Source organism: Pan paniscus, chromosome 4 (genome assembly GCF_029289425.2).
Source record: "Pan paniscus chromosome 4, NHGRI_mPanPan1-v2.0_pri, whole genome shotgun sequence".
Classification (NCBI taxonomy): domain Eukaryota; kingdom Metazoa; phylum Chordata; class Mammalia; order Primates; family Hominidae; genus Pan; species Pan paniscus.
The window spans coordinates 66787097-66806141 of record NC_073253.2 but is presented as its reverse complement, the minus strand read 5'-3'; the positions used below and the strand labels follow the sequence as shown (position 1 = coordinate 66806141).

The 19045-nt window shown below is 36.8% G+C and overlaps 1 protein-coding gene across 4 annotated transcripts in view; it reads right to left on the bottom strand.

The window, feature by feature from the left end:
* Positions 1–6488: 6488 nt before the first annotated feature.
* Positions 6489–19045, bottom strand: part of PAIP1 (poly(A) binding protein interacting protein 1) — a 31681-nt gene continuing 19124 nt past the window's right edge. For all 4 annotated transcript variants that reach the window (XM_055112396.2, XM_008963358.4, XM_003811008.5 and 1 more), the window contains exons 5-11: positions 18335–18446; positions 16233–16358; positions 14959–15065; positions 14276–14393; positions 13161–13215; positions 9205–9298; positions 6489–6866 (exon numbers count right to left, since the gene is read on the bottom strand). In XM_055112396.2, coding sequence (XP_054968371.1) covers positions 6773–6866; positions 9205–9298; positions 13161–13215; positions 14276–14393; positions 14959–15065; positions 16233–16358; positions 18335–18446 — 706 coding nt within the window. In that variant the 3' untranslated portion in view covers positions 6489–6772. The remainder of the gene's footprint in view (positions 6867–9204; positions 9299–13160; positions 13216–14275; positions 14394–14958; positions 15066–16232; positions 16359–18334; positions 18447–19045) is intronic.

Below are 19045 nucleotides of genomic sequence, written 5' to 3'. Positions count from 1 at the left end.
GCTGAGTATTGTTGAAATGACAATAAAGGATTTTGAATATTACATAAACTTTGTTGATAAAACAGCAGCAGGGTTTAAGATGATTGACTCAAATTTTTAAAGAAGTTCTATTGTGGTTAAAATGCTATCACACAGCATTGCAAACTGGATAAATCTTTCTTGAAAGGAAGAGGCAAACCTCATTGTTGGCTTATTTTAAGAAATTGCCACAGCTGTCCCAGCCTTCAGCAACCACCACCCGAATCAGTCAACAGCTATCAACACTGGGGCAAGACCCTCCACCAGCAAAAAGATTACGATTCACTGAAGACTCATATGATCATTTGTATTTTCTAGCAATAAAGAATTTTTAAATTAAGGTATGTATATTTAAAGAATATGCTTTCGCACACTTAATAGGCCTCAGTATAGTATAAACATAACTTTTATATGTACTGGGAAACCAAAGAATTCCCAACTTACTTTATTGCAATATTTGCTTTATTGTAGTAGTCTGGAACGGAACTAGCAATATCTCCATGGAATACGTGTAATGAGCAGATTTAACCTAAGATGAGAAAATATTTCCACTGAAGTTTGAAATTTAAGTACGTGTTAGCCAGGTAAAGTAGGGGGAAAAGTATTTCAAGCAGAGGTTAAGGTCCCTGTGTTAAGGCTGTGAGGCCCAAGGGAAGGAGCTTTCCCTTTAAAAAGGACTGAAAGAAAGCAAATGTGGTTTAAGCATGGTTAGGGAGGAAAGAGGCCTGAAGGGGAGGGAATCCTGGAGTGGGATACAGAGGTAGGCAGGCAGAGTACAGAACATTAGGGATTTATGGACTCAAGATTTATATTCTGTGACACCAAATTAGGAAAAAAAGAGGTCTCTATTTTTGGCCAAGTTGTATGTGTGTGTGTTTTAAACAGCTTTATTGAGGTATAATTGTTTATTACAAGGTGTTTAAGTAGGCTGGGCACGGTGGCTCACATCTGTAATCCCAGCACTTTGGGAGGCCAAGGCAGGCGGACCACCTGAGGTCAGTAGTTCCAGACCAGCCTGGCCAACATGGTGAAACCCCATCTCTACTAAAAATACAAAAATTAGCTGAGCATGGTGCCAGGCACCTGTAATCCCAGCGACTCAGGAGGCTGAGGCAGGAGAATTGCTTGAACCTGGGAGGGGGAAGTTGCAGTGAGCCAAGATCGTGCCACTGCACTCCAGCCTGAACAACAGAGCAAGACTCCATCTCAAAAACAAAAACAAAAACAGAAAACAACAAGGTGTTTAAGCAAATGTGGCAGCACCACAGGATGGGGGGCAACATAAACCCTAATTTACCTCCATTTAAAAAAGGCTGATATGCAAATTGATATCAATCTTCCATGAAGTGTAAATAAAGGCATCTTTAGAAGATCACATTTTCATTGACCTGTAACATCAGTTTGTATGACATAATGCTAACTTAGTTCCTGTCCCACCCCCACCTTTTACCTTCTAAGAACCTCCTATATCGAAATCCTATCTACTACAGAGTTTTGTGATGCTATTTGTCCATTAGAAAGATTCTTGGAACTGCTAAGTGGAGAAAGGATTATAGGATGCAAGGTTGATGTGGATAGCTCAGTACAAGGTTTTTGAAAAAGCAACAGTAGAGATCATGGCAGCTTGGACGCAGGACCTGGGCAGTGAAGATGATGAGCACAGCTCCAGGAAATATTTAGGAGATTGACTGTATACTTGATGGTGGTTGAACCTGGGGCTAAGGGAGGGGTAGGAGTCATAAGCAATCAGGGTTTCTGGTTGGGACAAGTGGATAGGTGGCAGTGCTACTGATAAGAGGGGGGATGTTAAGAGGAAGAGCAAATTTACTGATAGCATGATTTAAATTTTGTTAGTCCACCTGATCGAAATGGTAAATTAGTAAAGGTCTGCAATCAGGAGATAGAAACAAATCTGGAGGTCACTGGCTGATAGCTGCTAACTGAAGCTACAGGAGAGGATGAAATAGTCCAAGAATATTGTGACATGAGAAAAGAATGTTTAGGACTGAACTTTGAAGAACACTAGTATGTACAGATTAGGTAAAGGAAGAGAAGCCCACAAAAACATGGAGGAGGAACAGCATGAAGATGGAAAGCAAGTTAACTGTGTCCTAAATGCCTAGAGGTTTTCTTTTTCTTTTTTTTTTTTTTGAGACAGAGTCTCACTCTGCCACGCAGGCTGGAGTGCAGTGGTGCAATCTGGGTTCACTACAAGCTCCGCCTCCCAAGTTCACGCCATTCTCCTGCCTCAGCTTCCTGAGTAGTTGGGACTACAGGCGCCCACCACCACGCCCGGCTAATTTTTTGTATTTTTAGTAGAGATGGGGTTTCACCGTGTTAGCCAGGATGGTCTCGATCTCCTGACCTTGTGATCCGCCCGCCTCAGCCTCCCAAAGTGCTGGGATTACAGGCATGAGCCGCCGCGCCCAGCCTGAGGTTTTCAATTTTAGTGTCACTTAACAATGTCACATATTGCCACAGGATAAGCTAAGAATGAAGTCTCTCCAGGACTTAGTGTCACAGAGGTCATTGGTGACTCTAGTGAGGGCCACTGTATATAGTGGGGGCAGGAGCCATAGTGGGTTTTAAGCGCAAATAGGAGGTAAGGACATGGAAAACATGGGAAGGCACTTGAGAAGTCTGACTATGAAGCAGAGATAGGACTGTGGTCAGATACAAATATGAGAAGCAGATTTCTTCTGATGAGAATGGTGTGTTCAACTGTCCATGCAAAGAGCCAATGGAGAAAGAGAGGAAAAATACAGACCAAGTAACAACAGACTCCATGAGAGAACGAGAGGAGATAGGATTGCAGCACATGTTGAATAACTGGCCTTTAATAAGAGGGATTCTTCCTGTACAGGAAGAGGAGGGATGAAGTGAATGCAGATGCATTTGTGTACATGGGTATCATGTTTTTTGTTTTTTCCCTGCGAAGTAATCAGTTAGGGGGTGAAAGGGGCTTTAGAGGGAAAAGGGTTTGAAATAGTTACAGAAGGATTGAAGAGAAACACATTAACATTGTTGGCAGTACTGACAGCCTAACTCAATGTGCTGAGCATGAATTTACAGTGATAAAAACCTACCAGAAACGACCTCCAGCTGCAAGGATGCAGAAGCAGTGTTGGGTTCTTCCAGGGCTGGTATTTTGCCAGGCTGACACAATAGAGCAGCAGCATACATGAGCTTAAATTATTTACATCTGCTGAAGTCTAGTCCGCCAAAGATCACCAGGCTCAAGCCTGTCTTCTGACAAAACCATTTATTGATTTGCAAGCAAGGGAACCAGAAGCAGCAAAGATGGTGCATTCCACAAGAGGGCAGGGGGTGCCATCTTTGGTAAGGTTTGGTTTCCCAATGTAGGGTTCTGAGCAAGCTATAAGGGAAAGGAGACCAGTTCTGGGTTGGATGCTATTTCTGTAGCAAGATTAGATGTGAGAATTAACTAGAGATTGGTGCTGCAATGAGGTGAGGGCAAGTTTAGCAACTGGATATCCCCAGTAGTAGATGGGTTATAGCAAAATAGGTCTAAGGGTGTCACAGCCAACAAAGCAGTGGTCACATGAGGGAGTCATGATGGTATTTTATAGCTGCTGCAGGACCTAACAGTTTCATGTTAACTTTGCAGCTGCCTTGCCTGTCCCCCTGACAGTGGTGGAGCTTTTTTTTCAGTTTGAGCCACTTTGAGTCCTAGAGTTTACTTTCATACCAAACATCCTCCTCTCATTAAATGTGAATGATTTTTCCCCCTAAAGTACAACTTAATCCATATGCATCTGTCCTCTCTAAAGATTTAATGAAGTACCTAATTATAGAATTAAGCTTGCTTTCTGGCAAGACCCAGCCTAGAGTGAACGTTAAGTTTTAGACCATCCCCTAAATCACCAAAGCCCAAATCCTATCACAGATTCTAACACACTCTTACTGATGCATCCCACAACTCCCACAAGGTGTATGTTCTCCTTTACTGCAACAATAAGCTCAGGCCGGGCGAGGTGGCTCACGCCTGTAATCCCAGCACTTTGGGAGGCCGAGGTGGGCAGATCATCTGAGATTGGGAGTTTGAGGCCAACCTGGCGAAACCCCGTCTCTACTAAAAATACAAAATTAGCCAGGCATGGTGGTGTATGCCTGTAATCCCAGCTACTTGGGAGGCTGAGGCAGGAGAATTGCTTGAACCCGGGAGGCGGAGGTTGAGGTGAGCTGAGATCATGCCACTGCACTCCAGCCTGGGCAACAAGAACAATACTCTGCCTCAAAAAAAAAAACAAAAACAAAAAACAACAAAAAACAACAAAAAAACAAAACCTAGTAAGCTCAACACGTTCAGGTACAGTGTGTTCCTGGTAGTCTATGGCTGAAGAGCATTAACAACATAAAGACAGAGGGTCAGAGTTGATGACAGCTTCTAGGTTAAGACCAATATTTGTGTTTTTTGTTTTTTGTTTGTTTTTTGTTTTTTTGCCAGAACGCAAGACTATATTTACTAGCAGCTCTGTGTCCTTGCTCATTGGAAAATGATCTTTCCTCAAGACTTACTGACACGTTTCTGTTTAAGGCATGACAATCGTAAAGGCCAACAATTGTGGACGGGGGCAACTCTTCCTTTCATTATGTACTGGTGTAGTCAATTATGCAAAGTCTGGTCAACCAAAGACCACCAGGCTCAAGCCATTAGTTTTAAAATATGGCCACATGCTCCTTGATGGCCTATGTGATATGGCTTTAGTAACTCCCTTAGGACCAAGAGAATATAATGGAACTAATGCTGTGTAACTTCCAAATGCAGCTGCTTTCTGGGTCTTCTGAAATGGCCCTTCAGAATCCAGGCAACATGCTGTGAGAAGTTCAACCTACATGGACAAGTGTAGATGGTTCTGGTGAACGATTCCAATCTAGTCTTGGCTTTAAAAGTCATCTCAGTACCATGAATTCAGATGATTATAGCTCTCAGATATTCAAATTACCCTCAGCCCTTAGTTTTCCTTGCCTAGGCCTCAGACATCATAGAATAAAGCCATCCCCATTGTGCCCTCTCCAAGTTCCTGAACTATAGAGTCCATGAGCATAATAAAATGATTGTTTTAAGATGCTAGATTTCTGTGCTTTTTTTATTAAGCATAATACCGGGAACAGATATTGATCTTGTCGGTAGCTACTGTGAGTAGAGCAGTAGTTGGTGACAATGAGCTAGTAGACAAATACTGGACGGTTATTCACAGAGCAGCTGCTAGAAGTTTCAAGTATATGCAGTTAGCATTCCTTGTCCCTGGTCTAATGCACCATCCCTTCTCTACACCTCCTCTCCCTCCAATATTTATAGTCAGTGCTATCTTTAGAGAACTGCAGATTATGTTAATAGCTGCCATGTTACAGGAGCCATTTTGAAAAACATTTCTTACTACTACAACTTCCAAAAACCACAATTACGTACATTATTTCCTTTATAGAAGGAATTTTAAAGTTTTAATGTTTTATATTTGCTAGTTTTTCAAGGTAGACTTGTTACTGAATTCTTACTCAGAGAATGAATAAAATATCTTCTAATATGATTTCTTTGATTTCAAACCATTAAGTAAATTCATTATGTCATTTAAGTTCAACAGCAAATTATTTAAAATACCAGATGCTACTTCAAAAATTTAGAGGAAACAGAACTATTTAAGCTTTATTTTCAAAGTCTAATTTTAATTCAGACTGAACAAACAAGCAGAAAAGTGAGAAAGCTAACTGTATTAGCAGACACAGATGTACCAAATGTAAAACAGTGGGTTATTAACAGAACTATTTACATGCATATTTACAAGCAATCCTTTTGTACATAGTTTTTAGTTAGCTGGAAAAAGATTTGACATTAGGTAAAAATATTATTTATTAGGGCTGAGGTGGTACCACATTATAGTAAAAGTATTAGAAAAGTGACCCTCAAGGTGTATCAATTATAAAGCAGATGAAAACTTGAATGACAAATATCTAGTAAAATTCTCTAGTAAAAAAGTCGATGCAACCCATGCTACAAAATAAAAGTGAGAAAGCCATATAAATAAAGCAGAATAATGTTCTAGGCTTTAAGGTAATGAAGTTAGTCAGTTGAAAAAATAAAAATAAAAAAGAACAATTCTAGAATTGGAATAAATCTTCAGTGAAGTCTTGGTTGTTTAGCTGGGAGTTCACCAAGTTGGGTTTTTCCCCCCCATGACATTTAAAAAGCCCTTGGTATCAAATAGCATCTGCATATGTAAATCAGTTGTTGATATATTCCAAGACTTTAGTGCTAAAGATTTTCAAGATTATGATTCATATTTGAAATTCAATTCATTGGGACACTAAATGTCAAACTAAAATGAAAGCTATAATACTCCTACCTAAAAAAGGATGCTACATTTTTGCAGTAATATGTATTTCCAGACGAAGACTTTTTCCCCTCAAGAAAAGTAGAATTTAAAGGATAAGCATCTAACCAACTAGCAAAATTTTCAACATTTCATTTATTTCAAAATCGATTTTATTGCAGCCAAAACAGTAGAATTAACTGTACATAATAAACTATTATATATATATACACATTTTAAGTTATAGGGAATAAAGTTTATTTTGGCAGATAGTGTTAAACAAAATTAAAGTTGCATACATTAGTAACATAACTCAACATCCTTAATTTGGTATAGATGTGACACATTTTCTTGCTCTCCTGTGTTCTGCTAAATCACCATACCTAAACTGCTTTATAAAACTGATATGCTGAAATTTAACTTTACTGTTTTCGCTTACGCTCTGATTCCAAACAAAACTTTTCATAAGCTTCTTCTATCTCTGGGTCCATCTCATCATCAATATCATCCAAGTATCTGTAAAAGCAAAGATGATTCATAAGTGTAAGGTTTTTCAATTCAGAAAGTAAGATGCTAAATCATGAAAAAAATAATGTAATACAACTTTCCTAGACTGAGTTATAATAGAACACAAGCCTAACTTTAGAATTACATTAATGGCAGTCTTCGGACAACCAAATGCTTAATTTGGTAAGTAAAATTTTACAGATTCTGAGTCCCTTGTGTGTGAAATTATAGTAAAGAATATATATACTTTTAGACATAAGTTAAATTCTATAACTTGAAAGTTAATCAAAGGCTTGACATATAAACTTGGGGCTCAAGATTGATATTAATAAATTTACCTTACCAACAAACAATTAGAATATAACTATTAATAGAACATAATTTCAAATATGCCATTCACCTCTAGTGATGCACTAATATTTTATGTCTACTTAATAACAGAAAGTGCTATTCCTGCTATGATTTCTGCTGGGTTATTCCCATGATGACAATTTAGTTACATTCCCATTTATTTGGAATCAGATTTTCACAGGAAGCTACTTTTGAGATCATCTATTCCAGATTTTTTTCCAACTATTAGGTAGTTTAAAATGGTGGAAAGCAAGGTTTCCCATAGTTAAGTATGGGGGGAAAGATTTAAAGTGTCAATTAAGGATTTAATCTACACATTCTTACTGAATGTCCATAGCCATCTTAAAAAGATATGCATTACGATCATCTTCATTTTGGAGATGGAAAATAAAGAGATTCTGGAAGGTTAAATGAACAATGTAAAATTTTAAGTGTGTGGCGGGGCCAGAATTTGACTCCAGGTCTTACCCCTTTTCCTCCATAACATGATTCTATCAACATCTTCCCCACCCCTCCAATAATCCAATCCCTTCCACCTACAAGCATGAAAAAACAATCTTGCCAACCCTACCAACTGCTGATGAGTCCTTTTCTGTTTCTTCCCCATTTCCAATACAGGGCCATGTGTTGAAATAACCATGAGCTCATTAGGGCAAGAGAATATGATGCTTACCAAATAAACTTAAGAGGATAACCTGAAGTTCAATGCCAAGAACAACTTTATCTTCCAGCGATATACCCAAGTAGATGGAACTTTCCTAGTTCTGCCTGGGTCCTTAAATCCCTGTATTTTTTTTGTTTTCTATTAAACTAGAATATAGAAGTACAGCAACAATTGTATTTCTAGACCTCAAACCGACACATAATTAAAATATCACTAGAATAAAAGTGGTTCACTTTTTAAAAAAAATCTACAACACAGGAGATATTAAAAAAAAATAAGTTCAAGATATAATTTATTCCCTCCCATCTCCTACTTAGGAAGAAAAGAAACTAAGTAGCCTGTCCAAATATACACAAGTTGTTAACAGAATTGGTACTAAACCTCACAATTTCCTGGTCCTTCTATAAGAAAATGTAGTGCAATCTGATGGTAAGTGAGTAATATGTTAAAGGGATCTTTAATTACAAAGAGTGGCAGGTGAAGAAACAGATATATAAACAGTCCTATAATTAACATCTTATCAGTTCAAACATTTTTACATAGTAATCTGTTTTATTTACTCTTAACTTACCCTTTAATAGCTAAGATTTGAGCCTTCTACTGTGTGCCGGAAGGCTAAGTATTTATGTATTCTCATGTAGTTCTCAGGAAAAAAAAAAAAAAAAAAAAAAAAAGACTCAAGGACAGGTACTACTATTCTTATTTTATAGATGGAGAAGTAGAACAGAAGTTGCCCAAGATCTTACATAAGTTTGAGAGCTTCTTAAAGTCTAAATACAATAGAATCTATTTTAAAAAAATATTTATGCTTAAGTATACTATATTTTAATGGTTATTTTCCTCAACTATACATTTTTCAGAACTAGTCTGTGAGTTAATACAATTTTCTGAAATTTTTAGTACATAAACACTACCACATAGCACCATCAAATCAAAATGCCTTTTTTTTTTTTTTTTTTTTTTTTTTGAGACAGAATCTAGTTCTGTCTCCCAAGCTGGAGTGCAGTGGCACGATCTCGGCTCACTGCAACCTCTGCCTCCCAAGTTCAAGCAATTCTTGTGCCTCAGCCTCCCGAGTAGCTATGATTCTGTGATCCTGGCTAATTTTTGTACTTTTAGTAGAGACAGGGTTTCGCCATGTTGGCCAGGCTGGTCTTGAACTCTTGGCCTCAAGTGATCTGCCCTCCTCAGCCTCCCAAAAGTGTTGGGATTACAGGCACGAGCCACTGCGCCTGGCCCCAAACACCATTCCTTCATGAGCTACTTTGTCTAATCTCCACCTACAAATTAGATACAGAAATTTCACGATGTTAGTAACTGAAGAAAACTTACGCATCACCAGCCCCGGATAAATCTGTTCCATTTTCTTCATAATCTGGAAAAAAGTCCTCTCTTTCAAGTAATTCTTGATATTTCTCTTGGTAATCTGTAAACATAGGAGAAAAACTAAATACTGAAAAAATATCGCATGAAATGACCAATCACCCCTAAATGTTTTTTAATATTATGACTTTTGCCCCCCTGCCTGCTCAGAAATCTTAAAGTAATTACATATAGTACTATAGATATAAGTTGGAAATCAAAGCCACTGTAGGTGATGTACATTCATAGCCAATGTGTTTATATCCTCTACTGCTGCTTTCCATCAGACAAAATAATGGTTATATAACTGTTGGGGAAGAACAGTCCTTCCATTGGAAAGATATTAATCAAATACTACTGGTTTCCAGCTCCCTCTATACTCCTCCACAAGAAGTAAAGAAAGCTATCTGGTAAAGTAAGCAGGTAACAACAATTGGTCTCTGTTCCTCAGATGAAGTTAACCTACCAAAAGTTTTAACAGTGGGGGATTTTCCTTCCCTTTCTTCCCAGAGAGATGGGAAAGGCAGCTACCTGGTAAACGTTTCAGCTCTGCCAACTTTCCTTTCATTGGGTCCTCCAAGGTAATACAGGTGATATTACACCTATCTGCCAATTGTCTTAGGAAGAGTTATTGGGTACCTTTTAAGTTAAATATTTCTTTATGAAGTCCTAACCTCTGAATAAAAAAATGAATCAGTATATATTAAGACTAGTTACCTTATAGTTTCTTATGAACAGAAGCCAACGGAAATTTTGCAATTATATTAGACTGGGTAAAAGCCATGTTTTTCCAAGACGGTGTCAGTCTGTATAAAACCGTAACTCCAGCTTCAAGGGCTGGGGACATTTTGATACCCAATTTTGACAATTTAGAGACCGTTTTAATAGTAAGACCTTCCTGCTACAAAAAGACAGGCATTCTTTTAAATGTATGAATAAGTTCACAAAAGAGAAAAACCAAGTCATCAGGTCACAAATGAAGAAGGAACTGAAAGCCATATATAAACTGCAGCTGCTGCAGCTGGGAGGCTGACAGATGATGTTGGTCTCGGTAACTAAGGGGCTTGGATTTTAAAACCCACAGAAAGTCAGAAAGCAAGGTCTTGGGCCCCATGTGAAACAGGAAAATGAAATCCATGCTCCATGCCCAACCTCACCTGCACAAACCTGGGACCCTCAAAGGTCTGGTATCTTAAACAAAAGGTGAATCAGGAAAAAAAACCAAGAAATATCTCAGTGGTGTTTTATCTTCCCTGCGAGATAGCAGGAAGCTTGGTCATGTCTGCCTGGGTTTGGAATAGGGACAGAGCACTTTGTAGAAATTGGTGCCCCAGAGAATTTTTAACAATGGGCCTGCACCTCAAATTCCTACTACGTACATAAAGAACCCCTATGACAAGAAAACAAAAAATTTGTCCAAGTCAGTGATACCTACTCTGTGGCTCCTGGCAGAAGGAAATGTAAAACCATTTTGGACAGAGGTTCCTATAATCCAAGCCACAGTGTTTTTCATTTAAAAAAAAAAAGAAAAAAGAAAAAAGAAAAAAGAAAAAGCACTGAAGCATTTAATCAGGGTCATATTAATATGAAACTTCAAATGGTTTAAGAAAAAAAAAAAAGTGTGTGGACAAGGTCAGGAAGTCAAGACCAGCCTGACCAACATGGTGAAACCCTGTCTCAATAAAAAAAAAAAAAATACAAAATTAGCCGGGTGTGGTGGCACATGCCTGTAATCCCAACTACTTGGGAGGCTGAGGCAGGAGAATTGCTTGAACTCAGGAGGTGGAGGTTGCAGTAAGCCGAGGTTGCGTCACTGCACCCCAGCCTGGGTAACAGAGTGAGACTCTGTCTCAAAAAAAAAAAAAAAAAAAAAGAAAAGTGTGTGGAAAGAGCACAAATGATAAAGCAAGTAACTGTTAACAAAAAGTACACCTGGGTAAAAGGTATTCCTTGTACAATTTTACTTTTGTAACTTTTCTGTAAGTTTGAAATCATTTCCAAATAAAAGTTTAAGACAGTTAAGGCAAAAATTTTATGTGTGATGATCAGAAATAACAGAAGGGTTATAATTAAGAGATAAAACAAAAATATGAGACAGAAGTAAGCATGTTTAGAATGATGAGAAAAAATAACTTGAAACTCTGAGAAAAGGTCAAGATTATTTGAACAAAATGCAGAAACAAAATTTAGCTTGATTTTTCTGTAAAACTGTAAGATTTCATTTACTTTCATGAAGTATAGCAGATTAAAAAACGCTTAAGAAAAAGAAACTGAGATCTACTGGCTGTCTACATTACTTCTTTTCCTTGAAAAGAAACTGAACAACCAAACTGAATTTCTGTAAATCGAACAGTACTAGAAACAATTAAACAGGTTAGAAAAAATAAAAAATAATCAAAATAAATCAAGGTAATTTTTAAGAATAAGAGGAAAGATTTGTCTTACCAGACATAGCAAGATTCACAGTAAGGTAAAAATAATTTAAGTGTAGTATTGGCATAGAAAGAGATTAACAGAAAAAAAGATGCACACAAACACAGGAATAAGACACACAATTTGATAGAAGAGTTACATAGTATACAACAAAGGGGGCTTATTATAACTAGGAAAGGAAGGATGGCTTAATACCAATTGTTGAGACAACAGGCAATGGAAAAGATACTTAATTCCTATGATACCATCCTATATAAAAACCGCACTGGTAGATTAAAGACCTAAAAATAAAAAGGAACAATGATTTTTAGAAGAAAACAGAAATGGTAAGGAAACTTTCTTAAACCACAGAAATTACAAACAAGACTGATAAATTTTGTTCACATTAAAACTCAAAGGTTCTACATGACATTATAAACAAAATGCAAAGACAGGCAAATACTGAGAGAAAGAAGGTAACCGAAACCCTCAGCTAAGAATCACTTTGTTCTAGACTACAAAAGGAATTACAGATCAGTAAGACAGACAAATGATCCAACAGAAATATGAACAAAGAGTATTAGCAGGCAATTCTCAAAGAAAGAAATCAAAAAGGTCAACAAGAACAAGAAAACTTCAATATCACTTGTCAGGGAAATAAAATATCAGCAAGATAGAATTTCATACAATCTGATGGACAAAAATTAAGTTTAATAAAAAGTATTGCCAAAGATGAGGAGCAGGAACCCTCATGTGCTGCTGATGGGAAGATTAAGTGGCATAATCATGCTGGAAAACAATTTAGTAACATTTAGTGAAGTTTAAGATGCCCATAGCATGTAACTTAGTTCTACTTCCTTGCCCTAAAAAAACTTCTCTGTGCTAGAGACACAGGACAGTCAATGCTTGGAATCCAGAGGAAACAAATGGAAAAATTCCAACCATAAGCTGGTTGCAGTTTGTACCAAATGGGAAAAATTTCTCTTCCTCACTCTACAGTTCCATCTAATACAATTAAGGCAATCTTTCTATAAATGGTCCTCTTCTGGAAGAGGAAATGCGCAGAGATTTGGATTTTAATTAACTGTCACACACCAAGTATGAATGAAATGTGTAATTCTTCATGTAAAGTATTAACCCATATTAATGTATGTTGCTGACTATGCAGTGAACTAGAACCGTCTTTCCCCTCCATTCTAATCACCTGAAAATTTAAGATTATAAAAAAGTTAGAGGAAATATAAAATTAAAATAGTTGCATTTAATTGAGAATTCTTCCCATCCTCTGTTGTTAAGTGACAAGACATTATATGTGGAATCATACTTTCATTTGAAATGTTTCAAGTGGTCACTATGAACAGCATTCTGTATTAGACAAACCATTACACTGGTATTTTAGAATGATGTGAAGACATCAAAAAGTTACAATTTTGTGCTGGTGAGGATGTGGTTTTCTGTAAATTTACTACTTTACCAAACAACTGGGAGGAGGGAATGACTGTGAGACAACATACCTGGATCAGCCGCAGTGAAAGGAACACCATCAGATGTATAAAATGTTGGTTCATTCTAGGATGAATCAAAGTGATAAAAATATGTAATCATTTCAGAATTGATTTTTGTAAGTACAATAATGAAGCATGGCTGATGTCACTCGTCTGCACCTGATAATGCAAGAACAAGCAAAGGAACCTAACTTCCTGGTAGCCATTTTCACTTCACTGAGAAAGTCTATGGTTTTCAGATTTCCATTCTATTATCTCAAGTTCCTGTGGTTCTAACGGTGCTGTCTATTGTCTTTCAGTGAACTGTTCTGTTGTGCATTGTCATTTAGTGTCAGTGCATTTTTAGCTGTGGTTTCCAACCCCACCATTTCTTTTAAGAATTTCCAAGACCAGGGCTGGAGGAACATTTCTCCACAGCTGCTTTATGTTCGTTCATGTCAGGAGCTTCAGGGCATCATTGGCCTAGTAGCCATTTTTTTTTTTTTCCCTGAGACGGAGTTGTGCTCTTGTTGCCTGGGCTGGAGTGCAATGGCGTGATTTCAGCTCACCACAACCTCTGCCTCCCGGCTTCAAGCAATTCTCCTGCCTCAGCCTCCCGAGTAGCTGGGATTACAGGCAAGTACTGCCACGCCCAGCTAATTTTGTAGTTTTAGTAGAGACGGGGTTTCTCCATGTTGGTCAGGCTGGTCTTGAACTCCTGACCTCAGGTGATCTGCCCACCTTGGCCTCCCAAAGTGCTGGGATTACAGGTGTGAGCCACCACGCCCGGCCAACCATTTTTATTTTATTTTTCGTTACTACAACATGCAAAGTAAAAGTCTGAGATGCAGGTCCTTGGTTATAAATTCTCTGGAAAAGCTGCTTCCTGGCATCCCTGTGCTCACCTAAGTCCAAGCCTTGTCAATCTCTCTTGCCATTGGATATATCTTTCTCTAGTCCACCCTTTCACTGGAGAATTCCAGGTCTCTTCTCTTTTTTACCCAGTCTGATGGCTGCCATGTCACTCAAACCAGTGAAGACAGTTATTAGGCACTGAATTCTGAGAACAGCTTTATGTAGCTCTTCTAATTTCCAAAACGGAATTCAAGCAATAAGTAAAACTTAAAATATAAACACTGGCATACCATAAAGTAATTAGGATCATTTTCTGGTGTTGCTTCTCTATATGTTGAAGTTGCATGGACTCTACCCCAGTTACTTGACCGGAGTTCTACAAGCTTCAAGAGCATCTGTTTCACATCTCTGTAGACAAAGTTGAAAATGAGTTAGTGTATCCACCATAAGGGCTGTCAGACCCTAAAATATCTCAGATTCCCAAAACTTTATTTCCTTAATTTAACAGGTACATCTGATGCCTTGACTTTCTAGACGTTTCCTATATGACATAAATTCATTTAAAAAAAAATAGCCTTGAATTATGTTCCACGTAACTATGACTATATGGACCTTAAAGGCAGTGGCTATCCTTCAAACAACATTTTTATGTGTCCTACTATACTTACAGTAGTACTTTTATTTGTTGGACAGTTAATATTCGGATTTTGTTTTTCATTTAATTCATATCTTAAGAAAATTAGCTTTTTCAATTTCTAAATGTAATTGAGCAAAAATATCTGACATGTCTATCACAAAAATGTCTAGTGAGCAGAAACTATAGGTAAAATACTATTCCTTTAAAGAAAAGCATTTTTGTATATCCGTTAGCCATCAACTCACCCTGCTGAAGTATAGCAAATTAAAAAACAATCTCCAAAGAAAAAGCAAGAAATTGAGATGCACTGGCTATTTACATTACTTCTTTTCCTACCTACTGCAGTTTGCATCTAGGACAACGTTTTCAATTCTCTGAATAATTTCTTCCATATCCATCTTTCCTTTTTCCTTCCAAGCATCTTCCAAAACTGATCCTGTCAACTAAAAAAGCAGGTGTCAGTAAAATAAGAAATTCAATAGTGTATTATAGAAATTCTAAAAAGATACCAGTAACAGTTCAAGCATTCTCTAAACAAGATGAATTTAGCAAGTTTAATATTCCTAATTATTCTGTCTACCATCTAATATTCAGTAATCTCTACGCCCTCTATATTTCTCTTGACTGAGAGAAACTAAAACAAAAAAAACGATAGCAGAACTTTAATCATGGGTTTTATGTCAACGACTGTTATATTCCCTGTATGACTAAGATAGGCTATTAGATTTTAATGAACATGTCACTTTTTTGAAATATACAGCATGCAACAAGTATAGAAGCTTTGAATTAAAAAAAAAACACAAACATGCATTTCATCAGGAAATAAATCAGTTAAGGATTTAAACAGGTAATTTATAGGAAATAATAAACAAATGGCTAATAAACATGAAGAAATGCTTAAAATCATCTGACAAAACAAAAACCAAGATTGATTATATCCATCACTATAAGGATGTAGGAAGAGATGTACTCATTCTGCTGATGGGACTATACTCTGGTTCAGCATTTGGAAGGCAAATTAGCCATTACTTGTCGTAAAATACATATGCTCGTCGACCCACCAAATCCGTGTTTAAGAATTTAACCTACAAAAGTATCTGCACATATAAAGACAAGAGGAAAGATTACAAGCAATGCTGCCATGGCTAAACTGAAGATAATCCAAATATTCGTTAGTAAACATTGATAGATGTTACGGAATGGATAAACAATGCATATGCATATGACAGAATACTAGGAAGTTATTCAATAAGAGGTAAATCTGTGTGCCATGGAAAAATCTAAGATGTTTCATCAGGTGGCAAAAACAAAAAGCCAGAACAGAGTAAGATCTTATTTAATAAGAGCACATATACAGAGATAAGAAGGGAAGAAGACAGAATTTGCAAATGGAAATGGCGTAAAGGACTTCCATTTTTCACTTCTGAACTTGCTTCATATATTAAACAATAAGTATATCTCGCTTTTCCAAAATATTCGAGAAAAAAGTAAAATGTCAATATTTACCTTAAAGTAATAAATCTTGAATTCATCTGTATACTATACAGACTAACCTTCCTCTAAATCATAAGTAAATACGTAAATTAGTTAAATTAAAAAAAAAAACCTACCTTTAACAATTTTACTGCACAAATTAAATTGTCATCCATAGGATTAGAAAACAGGGCATTCAGCAATTCTCGAAGACCAACCTGAAGAATATCTGCTCTTGTAACCTGTCCATTTGTTCCCTTGATCTTTCGGGACCAAAAAAAAGAACAAAAGGAATGATGCCAAAATATAATACAGATACATAAATGAACTAACAAGGTGTTGGCAAAATAAGCATTTTAGCTAAATCACAAAAGTCACAGGAACACACTCTGATATCTTCACAGAATTTGTTAGAATTACTTTATATGTAACTAAGACCTCTAATAAAACTGGTAAGCTATGGGTAAAATTTAATACCAGAGTCAGCATAATTTAAGCCAACTTTGATGTTACTACTTCATAAAGCTTTCTTTAGTTTGTTCAACTACCACTTTTTTTTGAACACACAGCATTTTATTCTGCTTTTAAAATATTTTAAAATATTCTATTTTGCATCAGAGTGGTATATGTATCTTATATCACTGTGTAGAAGAATTTTAGGTGCAGGAACTAAGCCTTATCTTTACATCCCCCATTGACCTAGCATCATTATCTCCATATAGAAAATGCTCAACAGTATTTATTTTAGATTGCTGTCCATATTTTGGCTTAAACAAAAATTAGACTGAAAAAGAACATGGCATAAGATTTTTCAAAAAACTAAGTCTACCTGTGGTAAAAAGGCATAGTAAGTTAGGCTCTGGACTGGACATAGACCTTTTAGATAGAATGACTGAGATGCACATTTGATAGATTCACATTGTCTTATGATGTTTCTGATATTATGGCGTTTATGATCTTAAGTTCTCAAATCAGGGTGTAAGAAGGTATAAACTTATATCTGATATTCACTAATTTAAAAAATCAAGCAGAGGCTGGGCATGGTGGCTCATGCCTGTAATCCCAGCACTCTGGGAAGCTGAGGCGGGTAGCACCTGAGGTCAGGAGTTTGAGACCAGCGTGGCCAACATGGTGAAACCCCATCTCTGCTAAAAATATAAACATTAGCCAGGCGTAGTGGTACGTGCCTGTAATCCCAGCTGCTCAGAAGGCTGAAGCAGGAGAATCGCTTGAACCCGGGAGGCGGAGGTTGTAGTGAGCCGAGATCACGTCACTGCACTCCAGCCTGGGTGACAGAGCGAGACTGTCCCCACCCAAAAAAAAAAAAAAAAAAATCAAGCAAATCTATTACACAGTAATAATGCCGTGCTGAATCCAGCACTTCTATTGCCTACTAACAAGCATATACTTAAGTATATACCACCCAAATTTATAAATACGTTTAGCTGTAGACTTTGTACAAATGCATTTTTATGTGGAAGATTAATATATAAAATAGGACAAAAAAGAACTATTCTTAGGGGTTGGGGTATTGGGGAGATGTTGGTCAAAGGACACAGAATTTCATTTAGGGGGAATAAGTTCAAGAGATCTCTTGTACACCATGATGACTATAGTTAACAATATATTGTATGCATGAAAACTGCTAAAAATTTTAAGTGTTCTTAACACAAAAAAGTATGTCAAGTAATGCATATGTTAAATAGCTTGATTTAGCCATTCTACGATGTATTCATATATCAAAGTGTTGTGTACCATAAAGATATAATTTTTGTCAATTAAAAAAATATTTTAAAAAAACTATTTGGGTGAATTAGAGTGAAAAGCCTAGAGAGACTCTAGTCTCTCTTTTCACTCAGAGTTCTGCAGAGTAAACTGCTTTGAGCCACCATCTGAAAGTCAACATACTAAATGTATTAATATATAAGATGTAAGAACTCAAAAAGGTATCACTGTTGATATCTCAAGAACTTAAATTTGCGTGTAAACCACAGCTTCCTAAAAGTACGCAGATTTTTACCTCAGTAATTATTTCCTAACATTCTGTCCATGAGTAAATGTTATGGACAGACGGTCCAGTAAACCACAGACACTAGCAGGTGCCGAAACATGTTTTCTTTCCTCTCTCTTTCATTTCACTCTTAATGTTGTAAAAGTACAATGTGAACACAAATTCCTCATTGAGATCAACTTATGTTCTCAGGCCTTGTTAGTACTTAACAAAAGAAAAACTTCTCACCTCCAGGTTAAGATAAAGTTCTCCCAGAAAGAGTACAAATGCATGAAATCGTTTTCGAGTAACTTCATCCCCTTTTGCAGCTTGATCTTTAACTTCATATTCAGTCCGACATCTAATTAAAGACATATCTTTTATAATCTCACATTGCTTTGCTTTTTAAATAGTCAAACAAAATAACCATTTGTCAGTTTGGTTGTCCACAGCAAGAGGCAAGGACAATGTCCCAATGCTCTTTCTACAATAAAGAAACTGTTTCTGACTACTGAAGAGGCTAGAATATACACCATCTTTTCATACTAAGTCTCCCAGTTTGAAAAAACTGATAGTTTTATTTTCAACGATTTTTATCAAATTTATAATATGTTTAAGCAACATAGGTGTAATCTGATTCACAGCATACTGGCAGCCCAAAGAGGGGAGAGAGAGCCTCACCTTGTCTTATAGGTTTTTTACTAAGAAAGCACTGATTTTACCCAAATTGTCTCTGTAATTTTTTTTTTTAATACTACAACTTTGAAAAGGATCTTTAAATACATACATACACACACACACACACACAACCTCCAACTGAAAATAAAATGAATTGTTTTTAAGTCCATTATTCTTGTAATTTCCATTATACGTATCAGAGAAGTACTAATGTGAGGAAAAAATTCCCCCATTAAAACCACAATATAGAAAGCACCGGACTTGTTTTCTATTTCCAATGAG